At 45.2% G+C, this 19,884-nt stretch overlaps 1 protein-coding gene across 2 annotated transcripts; it reads left to right on the forward strand.

The window, feature by feature from the left end:
- The first annotated feature begins 3,108 nt into the window (after positions 1-3,108).
- Positions 3,109-15,544, forward strand: LOC119443973 (uncharacterized). 2 transcript variants are annotated; one of them, XM_037708526.2, is made up of 4 exons: positions 3,109-3,235; positions 5,929-5,987; positions 7,570-7,659; positions 15,144-15,544. In XM_037708526.2, exons 1-4 carry the CDS (start codon positions 3,169-3,171, stop codon positions 15,333-15,335), a joined length of 408 nt encoding a protein of 135 aa, XP_037564454.1. In that variant the 5' UTR covers positions 3,109-3,168; the 3' UTR covers positions 15,336-15,544. The 2 variants fall into 2 exon arrangements, with proteins under 2 accessions (XP_037564454.1, XP_049519488.1); XM_049663531.1 differs by having other exon boundaries at positions 3,116-3,235; positions 5,935-5,987.
- The last annotated feature ends 4,340 nt before the right edge of the window (positions 15,545-19,884 follow it).

Here is a 19,884-nt window from a genome sequence, read left to right on the forward strand (position 1 = left end):
TAGCCGCTGCCGCTTTCCCCACTAAGTTAGCGCAGCCAGGCGCACCGTGTATTCACGAGAATACCTTGCAGAAGGGTTAGAAGTGGCGATATCGGTGTGGCGCCCAGGGTGCATATACACCCTAACATAGATAACATAAACGTGCGCTGGCCTGGCTATCGCTTATCAGAGACGGCGGCGCGCCCTTTCCGCGAGCCGCCCGAGAAAGGTGCTCATGCACAGTCGCGGCCGCTCAGTTCGATACGGTTCCGAACGCGCTTCGTTCGCTGGAAACATAGTTGATTGCGCTGAAATACAATAGCACATGAGTGCAGTCAGGCGATTTTTTCCCATATCGCTTTTTTCTTCACTCTCTTTACAGCCTAACGAAACGCATTCACCCTAAAGTAAACACAGAACTCAGTGTACATTTTTGTCTTAATTTGGCTTAGGAAATAACCTGATTTCGCAGAATATAAGAAATACTCTGAACCACATTACATGACGGCAAACGCTATGTCGTTTTCACCAAGCGATAGCCTACCGCTCTTTCTTAATCGGTCGCCCAATATATATATATATATATATATAAACAGCCGCCGCACTTGATCCCCACACATATCGAGTATCGCTGACGGTGCTCGCTGCTATCATTGTGCTTTGAAGGTTGTTTTTCTGGGCTCATGTTCGGCCCCTAAACAGCCGTCGTGACTCAGTTTTATGGATATATCTATTGCCACAAATCTGAGTCACCATACCTGTATAGTGGGCGAACTTGTACCCAGAAAAACAACATTCAAAGCACAAAGCTAGGAGCGAGCACCCTCGGCCGTAGTCGATAACTGATTGTGCGGGTCAGGTGTGGCGGCTATTTATACATTATACATTGTCCATTCCAGCCTAATCGCCCATGTCACGGAATGTACACCAGCGTTTGCATGGCATCTGATCAGAGCAGATAATTCTGCTGTAGAATCAGCGGCAACATGCGAGTAAGCTCTTATACATAGCCGTGGAGTTCGCAAGGCGGATCCACTTAGAAATAATTCACAGGATGACACCAGTTTCGAGATAATAAATCCCGAACTTTGCGGAGAAATGCATTGGCGTTCCAGTTAATTTTGTGCTTCAATGCATAAAGCGACGTTTTGTTAAGAACCTAACTGGAACGCCAATGCATTTCTCCGCAAAGTTCGGGAATTAATATCTCGAAACTGGTGTCATCCCGAGAATTCGTTCCAAGTGGATCCGCCTTGCGAACTCCACGGCTACAATTTGTAATTTGCAATATGGACCATCAGGCAATTAGTTAAAAACTTAATTAGTGAATTTCTGTTAATTATTCGATTATGCATTTCAATTTCTTGGGCAAGTAATGTCCGCCTCTTCGAGTAGACCAGCTCATTAACTAGAATTGGGCTATCTGCCACAGGCAACCTCTAAGGATTTTTGAAAGTGTTCGCTGAAACACCCTGTATATGTCCGACTTGTACCGAGCGATAACTTTGTAACAGTCGTTAACTGGTAAAAGAAAGTCACTGGCAAAAGAAGAAGAATGCACGCGTGGCAATATAAATATATATATATATATATATGACTATATATATATATATATATATATATATAGTCAACGAAAACATGCAAAGTTAAGTAAAAAATAAATTATGCGGTGTTACGTTCCCAAGCCACGACCTGATTATGAGGCACGCCGTAGTGGGGACTCCGGAAATTTGGACCACTTGGGGTTATTTAACGTGCACCTAAATGTAAGTGCACGGGTGTTACCGCATTTCGCACCCATCGAAATGCGGCCGCCGTGGCCGGGTTTCGAGCGCACGAGCTCGTGCTCAGCAGCCCAACACCATAGCCACTGAGCAACCACGGCGGGTAAACATGCAAAATGCACGCGTGGTATATATATATATATATATATATATATATATATATATATATATATATATCTGTGTGTGTGTGTGCATGTATGTATGTGTTTGCCTGATTTTCATCAGTGCTGGAAGCACAGTGTGTTGCGGCAGTGCTAGCTTGCTCAGTGGATAGTGGTTAGATACGCAGGGTGATCATTTATAATTTTTATTGAATTTTCAAATACAGCCTGTTGTAGAGAATATAATTCTAGTCCTTGAGCTGGATTATTCATAGATGCTGGCATTATTTGCAGGAGAAATCGAGACATGTTCACCTAATTGTAGCCGGTGAGTTTCCAAGGCGTTGCACCTCAGTGGTACACGAGAAGAGGCCGGAAAGAAGAGCGTTAGTATTTGTAGCTTGAACTGTGCTGCCCTTTGCACTCATATCACTGAAATGCGCCACGGCGTGGTATGCGCATATACGCTGTGCACGAACACGCCTGTTTGCACGCAAAATCCTCATGCAGGCAGAGTGACGCAGAACATGCCCTGGCTGCGCTGCAATGAAGATTGAATAAAGCCTGACAACGCGACCACTTCGCTTCTTTGTGTTTTGAGCCAGACTCACTGCGCGTCTTTGGCGTCTCAGGAGCGCTTCTAAACTTGAACGCGCTGGTCGTGCATGCACGTCGATGCCGTGGCAGCTTTATTGCCAGCATAACGACGGCGACGCCAATGACGACGGCGCGAATGGGCCTCGAGCTTATGGCACCGCAGTGAAAAGTGAATTGAATGTTTCCGCAATAAGGTACAACTACTTCGCGAGTAGTACTGCGAAGCAAAATAACAACTGGACCATTAGACAAGGACGAGTGCTCGTCCTAGTTGGCCTTCACTTCCAGTTAATACTTTGCTTCGCGCTGCCGCTCTCCCCCGTAATCATGACTTACCAACTTGCCCAAACCACTGCCCTTTCAAATAACCCACAGGTTTACCTCCTGCACTGCCGTATTGTGAAATAAGTATTGCGCGCCGATATGGAAGGAGCTGAAATGATTGCGCAAACAGGATGAAATGAGCACGCATGTCGACGCATTGAACAATAAACCGGAACGTGGTGGTGTTAGGCTCCATGGCAATCTAGTCGGAGTCATTGGTGATTTTAAGATAAGCTATCTCCTGCGAAATGTAATGGCTGCATCCGGAACTTAGGTGCACAGATACGCCCTGTGTAAAGTGCAGGCTTTGTTTAAGTATATATAGAGAATGCCACAGCCACCACATCATTCTCACTGAATATACCGAGAGAAGAACACCAGCAATGAAGTATCAGGTAGCGTTAGCTCTTTTTGTCGCAACCTGCGCAAGCCTTGTAGCATCTTCCACAGGTATGAACAAATCTTTTCTATGTGTCCTTACATTTATGTTGTTAATGTACAAGTCTCCTCGTCATTTTTCGCCACATGGTGTTCAGTTTTGTTGACGAATAATAGGCATGTTGCACTTAGGTTGAATGCCTGAGTAACTTGACAGCGTGCATTGGGCAAAGGCGATATCTAGCCCACTGTCTGTGCATATAGGCTTCAAAAGCGTTTCTTCATTCGCTACTACTTTAGCTGGCTTTTTAATTACGCATAAAAAATTAAATTGTTTTGAGGCTGTTCCTGCGTTCTTTTCTTAGCTAAGATCTCGTACTCCTTCTGTTTTTATTTTTCTTCTCGGTGAAATCAGACGAAATGAAATTCGAAAGAAACAAGATTCTAGCAGATTGTCAGTTTATTTTCGCTTTTGACTCGAGTGAGTGCGTTATACATTTAAACGATTTAATACATTCTGCTCAGTTCGACTTAGTTAATTTTTTTTGTAAAGAAGGACTACAGAAGTAGTCTGTTCATACGTGTTTTTAACCTCAAGTTTGATTTAAATCTGAATGATTTCTGTGTCGAACATTTAATTCTATAAAATGAAGGTGCGCATGTCGCCGAGATTCATAAGGAGATTCATAAAGAGGCAATTCTCTTAAATAGAGTTAGGAGGTTTCATTTGGGAGGGTTGTACTAGGTTGCTCTTTTCAAAATTGAAGTCGCCAATACTTTCTGCACAGTAATTTTGAAACTATCACGTATTTAAATTTTGTTGCTCCAGTATGTATTATGCTAAACTTCTTGAGAACACAATTTGCTCCCGAGCGTTCCGCTGTGGGAAACAAGCAAGCGTAAAGTAAAAGGTCATGACGAGCATTGATAAAATTGAAGTTAGCGAGGAACTGAAAAATGGTTAGGTTTATTTGCATATATATATTTCATGGCAGGAGCCGGAATGGAGGCAACGAAAGCGAGAAAACAAATATTTTGCTAAACTCGCCACTCAAGTTATATCGTGATTAAAGAGAAATATATTCACGCAGAACGCCTCACATGATTTGCCATCAAATTATCAGTAGCAATAAAAACACCAGAAAATGATGACATCCCGAACATACTGGCTTTCACGGAACAACAGGCATACAATTATGGACCGGGAGACTGCTAGAGACTGATGTGGCCTGAGCTGTCTCACGGGCCCCGACACAACAGTCTGTGCTGTGGTGTGGTAGGATTTCCCAACAATGGGTACCCACTCGGCGACTAAATCAGCGAAAATTAAGTAATTCAAAGCATACACCTATTATAATATTTTATTTCATTAAGAGGTTGATATGCTTAAGAAATACATATTAAGTGACAATATATGTTCCGGTTTTGTTGTAGCAACGTGTTCTTGTATATAACACACACCAGCGGTGTCCTTATTGGCATTACCTTGTCACTCAGCATACATGGGCTATATAAGCCCGGCCAGTAGAGAGAAAGAGGTAGCAGAAGCCGGTACAGCACACAGCACAATAAGCACTAGCGGCCCCAAATCGGAGAGGGTCGGCAAAGAAAGGTTTATGTTAAAAGCTTATAAAATATTTATTGCAATGTAAAAATACGCCAATTAGAAAGTAGCATCGAATATTTCGAATGGGCTATAAAATCAGTGAAGTGTGCGGCATAGAATAAGGGATGCAATTACTGTCTTTTCAGCTTAATACCATTTTCTCAATATCATTTGATGAGGCATGGCGGGCCAAACTTGTCATTTCTTTGGTGTCTTCTTTGCATTGCCTGTTTACACCTATCCGCCCAGTGCCTCCGTTTTGCATTTAAGTCTGTTGTTCATGGAACCACCGTAAGTTTGCGGCATTGGTATAAGTTGTAACGAGAAGTCATGGAAGCCTTTGAAGTGTGAATGACAGGTTTAAGTTGTGCAAGTCGGCCGTCACTGTTTGTAATTGTGGGTGAAGTGCCATGTTTCATTCGGACTGATGGCAAATGTTTATCTTATGCTGAGCGGCTGTTGTGAGCTTTGCTAACTTAGCTTCCAATCGTCATTAGTGTTTGGCTTGATTCGATATTCCTAGTAAAGAAATTGGCTTTTGTGGTCAGACATTATTTCATTGCCAATTATTACACCTGATTAGTTGGTTGTCAGTCGTTTGATGTACACACTGCTTAAATATATGTTTTGGAATTACGTTTTCAGTCACTAGTTTAGTGCGATATTGTCAATTTCTTAAGCTACGCATTTTGAGCTGTCCTTAACTATAAACTTGGGGGTCTCGTTCCTCTTACTTTACGGGGCTACAATACTAAATAGCTGAGTCCGGAACGTTTGCTTCACGATATTGTAGCCTTGCAGCAATCTCACAAGTCGGATTGCTCTAAATCGCTACCGCTATTATACCTTCTTCTTCACATTTTAGGCAAAATTAACGAACGCCACCATTAGTGGAAATAAAAAAATGAAGCTGCATAATTTAAAATAAATCACAAGGCAGTTTTTCTCCTCAAGCCGGGGTTAAATAATGCAACACTGAAATACTGCGCCTCGCTCTAACAAAGCTGAGGAACTTCCCTTCAATGTTGCTTCGGTAATTTTGAAACTTCACTTGGAGTCATATCCTCTAGCCAAAACAAATACGAGAATAGGACATCACACTGCCTGCGTACTATTGCGTTAACGAAGCGACTGTGTTTCTGTTTTTGTACTGTTTCAGGCCAAGAAGTTGAAGTCGTGGGAAATGGCAAATGTGGCAGAGCATTTCCGCTACCACCGGTAATAGAGAACATTTCGCAGATTAAAAAAAATCCGTAAATTCATTTCATCGAATCTCTAGAAGTGCTTATGCTGACCATTTCTATGTCATTATTTGTGAAGTTTTGCCTTTTGAGATGCATGGTATAAAATAAGGCGTGTTCGAATAATGGTATTAGCAAATTATCAAATTTCAATGTTCCAGTGAAACAATTTCCAAATATCGAAACGAATATGAAATGTTTTCTAATTTTAACACAAATTCAAATATAAAGTTTGCACGCAGTCTGACTAGTCTAAAAATGAGGCTGATATAGATTTTTGTCAGGTGTGCCAGAACATACTCGTTTATACACCCAGAGAACAGTTGAACTGGTAGATAAACAGCTGTTTTCCATTTTCTGGGGCACTGGGAAAATGGCAGTAAGGAAAGAAGGGATGAGTTCATTATCTGAAGCACGCAGAATGTTCGTTGAAAGATAGAAGTGGGATGCTACAACACTCCGCATTATTTCGAAAGGATGTACACATGGTAAGATTAGCCAGATGAAAGAGCTAGAGAAATACGTACATGCAAAACAAAATTTCCTACAGGGTCTGCTTAAAAGCAAGATAGTCATACAGAAATGATGAAAGGAAAATATGGAGAACACATTATCTGCCCCACGTGTTGCATCAGCAATAATGACCCTTCGCTGCAAAACAGTCATTTTGAAGAAAGCTCACCCTCCTCATTCTCTCTCCCTCGACACTCTAGCGGGTGTGGTTTTCATTTGTTTTCAAAAAAGACGAACATTTGGACATTTTGAATATACAATTTGCCAACCCAATTCTTTAGGCCGCCACTAGAGATAGATCCTTGTTTTACAATGACTACTTTTAAAATCGTTTTTTCACTCTGTTTATATAATTTAATCTTGGACGACGATGCACTGGATTTAAGGTCCCAAGGATTTAAGGTGCCTGCTGTTATCCTCCCCTCAATTTAACCTCCTAAAAATCAACACAAGCGGCATCGGCAACCAAATCAGATGGACACAGTGTACTCGTGTGTCGCGTCCCTTGTGCGAGTTGATTAAGCATGAGCGAAAGGGTGGAGTGGTGTGCATTAAATGCCACCTGTTTATTTCAATTTTCAATGCACTACAGTAGCTTCATAGTGTCAAGTGGGCGTATATTTTGTCCAAGTTAATAATAATACTCTGCGTAAACTGCGCATGCTGAATAGAACAGAGATGAATGAGTATATTGGTCTAAAATTCGGCACTCAGTGTCCTAACGTTAGTGACCAGATTTCTCCTACTATGCACACCAGAAATGTCGCAGGTCGTCCAATTTGTCACCCACATTTCCAACTGCCTCCAACTGTGACATATAGGCAATGTTTTTCTCAAAGATATAAATATTTGTCTATATGTACCTAGTCAGACCATTCTAAACTTTGACCAAGAAATGTGTGCTGGCGGTGTGGTATGTACATTCTGACGCTTTTTTCTGCTCTTTTTTAATGAGAGTTGACAACAGAGGAATGAAACTGTGACATGAAAGCGCATAAATCATGTCAGTCGTGCTTAAACTCATCTTTTCTTTTGCCCGCGCACAGTGGCGGTCATCCTACAGACTAAAGTGCACATATTTGTGCAGAGGCTGGCCAATACGGTATGACAACGAGCCCGATGGTATTCATTGTGGGGTGAGTTATACCACTACCTTATTAAACTCTTTAGCGGTACAAAAAGAAGTAGATCATGAGAAATATATTGTTCCGGCTTACTATGCAATATTTTTCTTTGCGCGTAGTGTGGAGCATGAAGCAAAGGGACCGGAAAATAAAAATACACAGGGAAGCGGCGCCAACTAACAACTGTCTATTAGCATACCCAGCTACAAAACGGTGAGAACTTCGACTCACCTGCAGTATAGAACATGCTTCATGTCGAAACACTTCTACTACATCACGACAATGTGTTTATATACAGCGTGTCCCAGCTTTCATGCACCATATTTAAAAAAAAGGAGGAACGGCGTTACGCGAAGCAAATCTAGTGCGTATTGTTGGAGTAGTTTCCAGTAATTTTTTCGTTACTGAGATTTAATTAGGTAATTGTATTTAATTATCTTACTCGAGAACTACTGCCCTAATTATCAAAGTGTCAGTGAGAAAGCTGTAGAGCATGACATGAAAAACTCCCGATACAACATTCCGGTGCTCAATACGTGCTACATAAATGTGTTTTTCCGAGTGCGAAAGATACCCGCGAATGCACTCAGAATTGCCGTTCGACTGGCCGCTAAAGGCAATTTGCGTGTTTTCTCGGGCTTCTTTCACTCTCGGAAAAACACTTGCTTGCTGCATGCATGCTTAGAAGTATTCAAGTTCTTACATTTCAGTGGGAGTGAAATGCAAAAATGCCCATGCACAACTTAGACTGGGAAGTGAGGATCAATGGCGAATATCTCAGCAACCTTCGGTTTACAGATGACATTTCCCTATTCAGCAACAATGGGGAGGAATTACAGCAAATGAATGAGGACATTAATCGAGAAAGTGTAAGAGTGTGGTTGAAGATGAATATGCAGAATGCAAAGGGAATGTTCAATAGCCCAGAAAGGGAACGAAAATTCAGGACCGACAGTCAGCCGATAGAGCCGCAGGGGACCCTGATCATGAGACGGAAATTTACAGAAGAATAAAATTAGGTTCGAGTGCATACGACAGGCAATGGCAAATCCTGACTGGGAGCTTACCACTGTCATTTAAAAGAAAAGTGTACAATCATTGCATTCTACCGGTGCTAGCATATGAAGCAGAAACTTGGAGCTTAACAAAGAAGCTCGAGAAAACCCTGGCCGTCCAGAGTGCCCGTGATCGGGCCGTCAAGCTCGGCTTGCCAGTCCCTACGTGGGACTAGCCGGGTGGCGCGGGGTGTCCCCTGCGTCTTCTCTGGACATCAATAAAGTTATTTCACTCACTCACTCACGCTTGGACAGCGCAAAAAGCGATGGGACGAAAAATGTTAGGAGACAGGATGTTAGCTGTATGGATCAGAGAGCTAACGGCGATAGCCGATATTGGAGTTGACATTCAGAGAAAGAAACATAGAGCTGGGCAGGCCATGTAATGCGTAGGGTAGATACCCGATGGGCCATTAGAGTTAATGAATGGTTGCCAATCAAAGGGAAGCTCAGTCGAGGACAGCAGAAACTTAGGGTGGGTGTTGAAAGTAGGAAATTTTCAGACGCAGGTGCGAATCAGCTAGCGCAAGACAGGGGTAATTCGAGATTGCAGGCAGAGGCCTTCGTTCTACAGTGGACGTAAAAATAGGCTGATGATATATATATATATGTGTGTGTGGTTACGGGCCGCCTCCTTGCATTAAGGAAGTAGACGATGATCGCCGGGGGCAGCCATCTTGGCCATCTCTGTCAGGAGTCCCTGTATATAAATCGTGTCCCGCTTTTATCTATTTGACGCCCCGTCACACATTGGTGGAGGTGCGGGGTATTGTCGCTAGACGACTGGAGCTCCGAAGCGGTCGGCGCTGCGGTGCGACCCCCATGGCACACCAACCGGAATCTGCTTCTGCGCCTCGGACACCGATTGTAGTAGTCCAACCCCGAGACCCTAGAACGTTCAACGGCACCGATGGTAGCGACGTTGAGGAATGGCTCACGCTATTTTCAGCACAGCCAGGGCTGGTCACATGATCATCGTCGACGAAGTGGTGCGCGCAAATGAAGTCATTTTTTAGAGGTCTCCAGGCTGTGCGTGATGGCTGACAGGCAGGTATCAAAAGTTTACGCACCTTCTCGTCTCTGGGAAACGTGTGCGACGGCGTGTCACGACTGACGATGCCGTTATAACAGCAATGTCTGGGCATTTCCTTCCGCCACGACGAACGCGTCAATACCGAGCGACGACCGCGGGAAGGCGCATGTAAGACGCACAATCTAAAGTCCCTATATAAGAAAAGTACCGCCATCTACTCTTTCCTCCGTCGTCTCCTCTCCTAAAGCGCGTGCTTTTTTATTTATTTTTTGCTTGCGAAAGCAAGTCGGCGGTGGCGGCCCTAGAAAGTCCACGTTGAAACTTTCAGGCCGGGCGCGCGCCGGCAGCAACTGCGGCTGCGCAGGACTTTCAACATGGCTCTGAGACGGAAAAAACAAAAACAAAATATAAAGAAGTCAAAGCGCACGCTATCATCGTCCAATCGGAGATACAGGAGAGAGCGAAGCGGCGTTGATCAAAGGATGGCGGTACTTTTCTTATATAGGGACTTTAGCACATCCTGCGTGGAGCGCCGACGGGGATAATGTTTCGAACGGACCACGTGCGAAGATCGCCGAAAGGGGTTAAACAAACGCTGCAAGGGACCGACACCCCCGGAAACACTGCGACGGCTTTGGCCGACCTTGGCCGCGCGCGCGCGGGGGGATGGCTGTTATGACGTGAAATTTCAGCTTCTGCCGGCGGCCGCGTGGAGGCAAGGTGCAACAGAAAATCGCAAAAAAAAGATGTCTCTCGTTCTTTTTTTCAAAGCAGCTTTTTGTATTCGTCATTTTTAACAGTTCAACTTTTGTTCCGACGGAAAAAACCACCCGCCAACTTTTGTGTGCGTATCCCTTTAACCGATAAGCTGCCGATGTACGTGTCTCACGATCATCGGGACTGGGACAGCACTTTGCCACACGGCACGTTCGCGTACAACTCCTCCTTCACGACACCACCGGTTTTTCGCCATTTTACCTTCTGTATGGTTACCACACTGCATTGCCTTTTGACCCGCTACTACCTGCTGTTGTACAACATACCACGGAGTATACCCGCGATGCTGCCGCGCGAGCCCATCTGGCAGGTCAGATTGCTCATGAGCGACTATCCGACTCGCAATTATGCCAAAAATACCGTTATGACCGCAGCCACCGGTCTGTTTTCTCCGGGATCTCTTGTGCTTCTCTGCACTCCTTCTCGTCGCGTCGGTCTCCCCGAAAAGCTTTTACTGCGTTACACCGGACCTTACAAGGTTTTACGGCAACTTAGTGACGTGAACTATGAAATCACCCCACTGAACAGTTCTTCACCATCTACCCTGCCATCTCGTGACGTCGTGCGTGTATCCCGACTGAAGCCGTACTTTTCCGTCGCCTCCTCGTGTAATTATTCGGCGCCGTGACGGCGCTCAGCCCGCCGGGGCGGTTAGATGTTATGGGCCGCCTCCTTGCATTTAGGAAGAAGACGACGATCGCCGGGGGACGGCGCGCGTGTTGAGCCATCTTGGCCATCTCTGTCAACAGTCCCTATTTACAAATCATGTCCCGCTTTTCTCTATTTGACGCTCCGTCACAGTGTATATATATATATATATATATATATATATATATACACGAATTAGGGACAATAAATGAGTGAAAATGAGTTTCACAAGTTAGGGGTAACCTTGGCGTTATCGTTCAACAGCTCTGGTTGGTAGATCGACATTCGCCAGGGTTTACAGACTTGCTCCTTTCCAATATTGCTTACGTTGAGCGTTTTAATGCGTTACTGAATACCTCGAATTAGGTGGGATTTTCCAGATATTTGAATATATTGCGGTGTTTAAAATGTGACTGCCTCTAAATTTGCCATATATTTACCACCCCCCAGGTTCCCGTACACATTTATTTCGGAAATGTTTGGTATTCTTTGAAATTGCCGTTATTAGCGGAAAAATATGTCCGTCTCGCCAAGGAACTCTTCTGCAAATGCTCCACGTTCGCTTCGCTCATAGCGTGGTCATATAATCTTTGCATAACCTGAAAAAACCACCCTGTATATGAGAAAGTGACTTGGTAAGCTGATCATCAGACGGAAAAGTTCTCGTTGAAGAAGGCAGCACGGTATATTGCATGTCCAGCACCGGATTAACCTTTAAGGACTTCTCTTGTTATTTAAGAGTCGCTCATACCTAGTGACTCAAGTTGCCGCCAAAGAGGTTCATTGAAATGCGCTACATACCAAGTAGCACATAACGAGTGATTCAAGGTGGCGTCAAAGAGGTTTGTTGCAAAGCGACACGTACTCAGTGGCCTATGTTAGCGTGAAAGATCCTAAATGAAGATCAACTCACATCCAGTGTCACCTTCACAGTTACCCAAATGGGTCCAATGGTTTGGTTTAATAACCCGGTTCGGTCACAACAGCAATAGACTACCCATTGACTACCCATGGACTAAACAGTGAAGCAGACTGACGTAAAAAAGTTTAGGCGTGGAGAAAGACAAACAGACACACCGAAGACTTGGTTATGCTCCCAAAGAATGTTAACAGCTTAAATATCACATTAAAGCCTGCGGAATGTATCACAGTTTTGTGCAGCCGTAGTTCTCTGCATGAAGCCGTTTGAAGCCACGAGAACGAACTTTAGGCAAATATATGTATAACCATCTCACCCATCCTGGCTGACAAAAAATCGCGTCGGAGGTTCGTGCGCCCACAAGCAGGTGGCGGTAAGTGTACAGAAAGTCGCCGATACAATAGGGATGGTCGAATAATTATTTTATTCGATTAACGAATAATCGTTCATCGTTTTAGCCTTTAATCGATTAATCGCTTTCCATGCAGGGTTTGTCGTCGATTATTCGATTGATCGAAATTTCTGCCGGGCACTTTCAAAAAGGCTGAAACGCAGTTATCTACTTTTGTAGGGCCCTATTTTAATATTTGAGAGGTGGAACAAAATTTGAAACACAAGTGTATAAATGTTTGATAAAGGTCATCTTTGCCTTGTTATAGACTTAACTATAGTTGACACTAGTGGCTTTTGACAAGATAAACAATATATGTTATAAAACGGCACTTAGTCCAGAATGAAAAAAAAAATCGCCGGCCCTACCACTCCGTGAAGATGGTTAACTAGCGAAGCTGAAACGTGCGGCCCCGGTATTTATCACTGGGTTAATCCCTAGGGTTCATTAACGTATTTCTCAATTATGAGGTTACACACACGTTCGGCTGCGACGGAGAGAACGTCACTGACGGTATGCCCGCAGTTCGCCGTTGTCGCTTGCGTCCGATGTCTCGAGTTTGCTCGGCGGCCTGGTTAGCAGCATTCGCCAGCCACTGCCGCTTGCGATTCTTCGAAATCAAATTGCTTCAAAAATTGAATCTGTCCATCACGTAAGAGAATGAATGGCTCATACCCCCTTAAGCAATGGCTCATAGCGCCGTAAACGCGGCGTCCCCATTACGACGACAGAAGTGAAATTCTACGCTGTAATGATTAGCAGCTACGCAGCCAGCTATGTAAGCAGAAGACGACGACGAACGCGGAAGCAGTGGCACGAGTGCATGCCGAGCACGAGCACGAGCGCAACCCCAGGGGCGCCAACTAGCCAGCTGCGGAAGAAGACGACGGCGCTCGAGCGAATGCTGATGATTATAGTTTTGTGTACACAGGCGATTTCGCCTAGCCATATACGATTTCGCCTAGACATATAAAGATTCGCTTTAAAATGCTGTGCCCTCTGTGGAGGATAAACATAAACGTTGCAAGATAATACACCTTGCAGAGGATGAAAGTGAACAAAATTGTAAGTGTCATCGTTAGTTGTAATGCATTCAATTACCCGCTTCGCTACACATAGATTCGAAAATGTGTGTTGCGCTCGGTATGCCATTTTAGAACGCCGCTCTTAGGCGCCCGTTCCTGCGGCGAACGTCGGCGTCAGCGTAACCGAGCGAACGAGCGCAGCAGCGGATGCAAGACGTGAGGAGGAAAGCGGATGAGGAGGGGGCAGTGGAACCATGAGGCGGAAAGAGAGGGGAAGCGCTCAGCTTGGCATCACTCTGGACTCGGAAAGACAGTCAACATTCGCTCTACCCCAGCCGCACAGACACTGCTCGTGGGCCGCCATTCGAGTACGATTTGAAAATTCTTGTGCCACTCCTCTCGAACTCTCGAAAACGTATAATCGAACAGGCCTAATCGATAAAGTCGATTAAATGAAAGGTGGACATCGATGAAGATTAATCGTTTTGCGGGATACTTTTAATCGATTAATCGATTAATCGTTCATCGATATTACCAACCCTACGATACAAGCCTTGGCCGGGCGGATTACATAAGCCACGAAACGGAAAGACAAACGGAACGAAGCGGAAAAAGACCTCGGGAACCTAGGAAAAGTATGCTAAATGTACGCAGGTGAGCGTCCGACGGAACGCTCACCTACGTTCGAGAATTCACGTCCTCCTCCGCTTCAACGACCGGCTAACCAATGCCGGCCAACCAGCGAGACTTGCGACAAAAAAGCGAGCGGAAGCCCCGCCCCCCTTCCTCCCTTCAGGCGCTCCCGGCTAACTGCTTGCCCGAGCGCCCGCTTCCTCTCGCTCACGTTCGCGCGGCGAACGAGAGCGTGAGATAACGAAGCGACAGCTCACCCCTTCTTCCACTTCGTCCCACCTATACTGGACACTCGGTTGCACGTGATCTCACGCTCTACAATCATCAGCGTCCCATCCCACTTCGCAAATCGGCTGCACAAGACCACGCGCCATTTCCGTCAGCGCTTTTTCTCGCCTTACCTCGCCCAGGTCCACCCACCGTCGTGCCAACGGCCTACCACGAAGACGCCTGAGAGAAGGAGAGAAAGCTATTAGCTTTATAACTAAACCAAGTCTTGCGTGCACTCGAGCACCAACGGGCTACTTTCACGTTTTGTATACATATATAGGAGACTCTTTGTCGCCCATTTCTAGAAGAATTACTGCTTATGATAAAGGAATCAGTCCACGCTCTTGCAGACCAACAGTGCCAAAAATAGAATGCTTTCGAAAAGCTTTGTACGCCGTGAATTCTCTCTCGTTCGCCTGATTACGATTCCTTTCCGAGACTCGTCAAACTATATGTACCATTGTTTGTACAGAAGAGGGCTTGCATCTTTTGCTAAAGGGCTGAGTTGGAAGTCGGTCGCATTTGCCTTATGTATTTCTTCGTCATGGATCGCTTTGTATATGAAGCGACGACGCTACAACGCGCTTCAATTCTTACTGGTCTTCTTAGTTTCTCGTTTTCTGCGTACCAATTTCAGACAATGTTCATATTGAATAAACTTGATGTTTCCATGACTGTGTTTATTCTGGTGTGATGTATGTGTCAGTGCAAATAACCTTTGCGATTTCTTTTGTCTTTAATGCAGCTCCTTGCAGCCTTAGTCAAAACACATGTCTGCAGTGGTGGAAAATGTGTGAGAGCTCCATCCGTCGAAAGCACAACTCATGAGGAATTCTTCACGACTTTGCCACCAACCAGCACGGATAAACAGCCGACAACCGAGGAACCATATACCTCTGAAGAGAACACCACCTATTTATCTTCAACCGACGACTGAATAGTTTCCTGAACCTGATATGCCCCCAGGCGACTCCCCATCTCAACGCAATGCATGGCATCATGGGGCGTAACTTAATCTGCACCGGTTCGGCCGTAACAAACTTCATCGCGGTGCCACTGGGGCAAACATCACTGAAGGCTATACTAATGTTAACGTAAGTAAGCCAGCATATAATTGTTTGAGTAAATAAAAATGTTTCACATAAAGTATTTCTTCATTGTCATCGTATTCTTCCACACAATATATGCTTTAATTACGCCCGAGCATATTGCCTTTTTTCATATGAAATGTCATTTTGCGAGGGCCTTGCAAACCGGTCATTTTGTACTGTAACATTACACCTTAGCTCGATTTCAACACCTACCATCAGACACGTATTTATTTTATTGAAGAGAACCCAAGCACATGAAGACAGTAACCTACCTGTCTGCCTAATGCACAACAAAATGCCTGGCAAGTATTGAAAAAAAAAAACTTCGCTATAAATAACACCGTCTAGTCTAGAACGTCCATCGCTAAGCTAGGAATTAAATCAAGTTCACGATAGGTAAGAGCGCATGACGCCACGTTGAAGCATCCCTGCAGAACGAGCCAGCCGTGGTGCATAGGCTACCCAGAAGACAACGACGGCGTAAGAAGATCCGCCATTAGAACTAACCAACGGGTGACATAAAAAATTATAGTGGAGCCCTCTTTCTCTTTTTCAAGAAAAAAAAAACATTCAGACCCACCTAACATGCTGGAAACTACGTGAAGCGAAGCTTTGGTGAAGAGGTAATTGTAATGCCATAAATTTTCCCAGTTTATTCCTCCATCCTTGGCGTAAAGGAAACAGGCGCGTGCATGTAAACGCGCGCATAATTGTGCTACCCAATTTAACAAATCTTACAATAGGCTTGACTCCCTTCGCTTCTTTTTATTTAAGTGTACCCGCCACTTCATGCAGTCCTACATTGGGGTAATCTGCCACATCATAGAAAACAATATCATCATCAACAAGTAGCGATCATTTGAACGATCTAGCTGACGTTGGCATGATTTGTAAGACCAGATTCCTGGCCAACTACCGTATGGCGTATGTGCCATAATATGAAAATGATCATCATCCTACTCTACACGTGCACAGGCGCCTTGACCCCTCCGTTTTGGGTATGTGCCATGGTACGTGAACCATAATAATCGCATAGGGCTTGCGGGTGTTGGCACGAGAGATGTATACGTGCGGTTGCCGTCTGTATGAAAATTGTTATTTGGTGAATGTCCCAGAGGAATAGGGCGTCCCTACACTCGACAAAACTGTGATCAATCATTTCAGTATGCGGACACAAGCGACAGTTTGTCTACCAGGGCACGAAACAGCGCGTTTTCTCCTACCATATTTTGACAGGAAAGGTTGCTGAATGTAATTTAAAGCAAAAAAGAATAAATATTTAGATTTCACACGATACACAATTTGTTTCCTACCTTTTAAAAAAATTCCTATGACCCACTCTATGACACGTTCATTTTACTTAGTCTACACTGCCTTTGACGCAGTAGAATGTGCGACAGGCATGCTGAACCACTATGAAGCACTCGGTCATTTTTTCGGGAATCTGCTGCTTACGTTCGTAGTGCGTACGCTGCACAAGAAATTCCACCGATTGAATGTCGTTATTGGACGCTTGCACGCGATTGCCTGACTTTTGAATGTGTTTTCAGTTGCCTTAAATTTATGTAGCGCTTAAATAATGTGAAAGCATTATATGTCCCAGTACGCGAAAATCCGTCAGCGTAGTTGGCGTGAGCGAACAATCGTACCAAACATGGCTGATGGCGCAAAGAGTAAAAACACGTCACAATAGGCTCGGAATGACATCAAATTTATCGGGGAGGTTTCTGTAAGCGAAGTAAATTAATGGCTTTGAAAAGAAAATTTGTTAAATTTTCGTCTGGGTGGGAATCGAACACGGGCCTCCGGGGTGGGAGACGAGCCAACGCCTCCTAGATAGCACAAGACCACTGCACTTCGATCCGTGACTTCATGCTACCTGCCCGACTGCCATAGAATCTAATGGGGACGCTCCCGATTAAGCCGTAGCAGTTTTCACGTCCGGGCTTTTGTCACGCCGGGCATGACAATGAAAATTTCGCTCCACGTAGCACGACGTCATTAAATATAGTGCACAGGCCTGCTAGGAGGCGTCAGACGATCACGTTGCCCCGACGCCACAGCGGCTCCACGGTTCTCACTGACTAACGGAGTGCAAAGTGCGTGCGCCATGGCAGAAGTGAGGGTGCAGCCAATGGGCAGCAGGTGGCGCCACGTCATAGTGTATAAACTTAGTGTATAACATAAAAGCAATTATGCCCAAGTGAACCGCGCTGAGCGGTCCTCCGAATTATGAACTCCTCACGGCCAAGCGAGTGTGTTGGGAAGCTTGGAGCGTTTTGATTTGGCCTTACTGAGTCAGATTTAGAATGCACACGCGAGCTGGTGCGGACAATGAACGCGCGGAAAAAGAAAACGCTTCGCCAAAGGGACTATAATACTTTCGCATTTCTGTACGTGAGCAGTCTCAAGTGCCCCAGAGCATTTTTTTCCCTGAAAGTTCTGCTCTCATGTTATAAAGAAGTCAAAGGTTGTCGTCGAGTTGCTACGCGTGGGGGTCGAGGTTCGAATTCCGCCACTTGACCCGGATTAACATTTTTTTTTTCGAGTAAGTGAATGCGAATCTCTTTTGGTGAAAACCCGACCAGCGACCGACCCAAGCGAAACCATGGTATAGTAGGCAACGAAAGCTTCGCCTTAAAGACCGGTGGCAACACACTTTGGCGATCTGAGGAGAGACAGTTTAACGTCTTGAGCCTTGTGCCGGCAAATAAAGGCACCACACGTTGAAATGGAAGGGGCGTGCGCAGGTACAGCTTGAACTAAGGTCCTTAAGCTACTACACTGTGGCCTGAACGATGGTATTCACATAAAATGACATTCACATTGAGACCTTTTAGAACTAGATCTCAGGGAACTGTTTAAGATTTGCTAAGGTCCGGCAATTTTTCAGTCAACATGGTAGCTCATTAACAGAACGCAGTGTTGCGAGGCCCGCCGAACTGCTACGTAGCCGCGTGTGCGGTGAAACTTCAACAAAACAATTGCAACGACTCCGGTGTCTGAAAGCCGCGACTTTTTAGCACCTGACGCGACAGCCATTGCGATAGCGTCGTTATGTTCCAATGTGATGGTCTTTCGTTTCCGCTTTCTATCTGGGCTCACTCATATGTCGTGAAACCCTTCGATCTATACTGCCGATAATGTTTGGCACAACGCCAGAAACTCGGACCTATTAGGGGCGCGCTCCACCACTGAAAAGCTGGCGTCACCGGCGGCGTGACGTGGTATGAGGGATCACGTGGACACAGCGGCCGCGTCGACTGCTTCGGAAGCTCCGAAGCGAGCTGAAAATGAAAGTTTGAAGTCTCACCTGCGGTGCGGTTCTGACTAAGTAGGGAGGTTTTCCCGCTTCTGGTGTCTACTTGACAACACTTGAAATCAGTATAATAGGTTATGGCTGCCTTTGAGGGCGTCTGAAATGGTAGGCTACTGCTCGGTGCCGCAGTGTCTAACGTACGAAACAAGAGTCCGGTGACAGCCTTCACACATACCTGCAGGCCAAGAAGCTGCGTGTACCTTTGATTGCGAAACTTAGAACCAGCAAGCAGCCATCGGCTACAACTCGGGTGTGTAGCAAGCACTTCCGCGAGGCAGATTTCTGCTACGGCGTTGGCGCTGGGATGTTCGGCGAGTATAGCAGAAAGCGGGCACTAAGAAGCTCGCCCGCGCGCGCTGCCCGGTTATTGTTATGAAGATTTGGTCTATGAATTGGTTGATGTTAGATACTGGCCAGTTCACTAGAACGGAAAGGAAACGGTAACACGTACATTCAAAAAAGGCATGCCATATGCTCATGTTTGTGTTAGCACCAAACAATGAATGCACTGGATTAACAAAAAGAAGGAGTGGGAGATTCCTCGCTGGGAAGACCGATAGACATAAAGAGAGACGCAACTTGAGAAATAACAATAGTGAAACGTCTAAGAATTTAGAAGAAAAAAAATTGAGTCATCGCAATGGCACATCAGGAGTGGCCGTGTAGCGTCGAAGTCCCTATTTATAACGAAATTATTTTAGAGCAGCTCTATTGCGTCCCCGCAAAAATGGTTGCTTGTGTACTGTCAAATGCCTATATGCGAACACGAAAGATTGTGTGCGGACATGCATGCAGACGCGCAGTCGGATTGCTGCGCGAACCCGTGCGATCACTGCATTAAAAATTCATTCTCTTATACTCCATTTGGTTACAGGGGCAGCACACTGTAACAACATATTTACATAGCCTGCTCTCAGCGATTGCCTACTTTTCACGCAAGAAGCTGGTTCGGGGGACTACATCGCGTCGACCGCGTGCAATGGGCGTTCACTGTACGTATTCGGTGAAGAGATAGTGCCGGTAAACTATTCTTCGCTTTCTGCTTGCCCAAAGGTTATTGAAAGAGTACTTATAGA

Source organism: Dermacentor silvarum, chromosome 3 (assembly GCF_013339745.2).
Source record: "Dermacentor silvarum isolate Dsil-2018 chromosome 3, BIME_Dsil_1.4, whole genome shotgun sequence".
In the NCBI taxonomy this organism is placed as follows: Eukaryota; Metazoa; Arthropoda; class Arachnida; order Ixodida; family Ixodidae; genus Dermacentor; species Dermacentor silvarum.

Excerpts from the sequence above, each read along its gene's own strand:
- LOC119443973 (XM_037708526.2), top strand. The coding sequence starts at position 3,169 with ATGAAGTATCAGGTAGCGTTAGCTCTTTTTGTCGCAACCTGCGCAAGC. Across the intron at positions 3,236-5,928 it reads CCTTGTAGCATCTTCCACAG|GCCAAGAAGTTGAAGTCGTG; the intron begins GTATGAACAAAT and ends GTACTGTTTCAG. Across the intron at positions 5,988-7,569 it reads GAGCATTTCCGCTACCACCG|TGGCGGTCATCCTACAGACT; the intron begins GTAATAGAGAAC and ends GCCCGCGCACAG.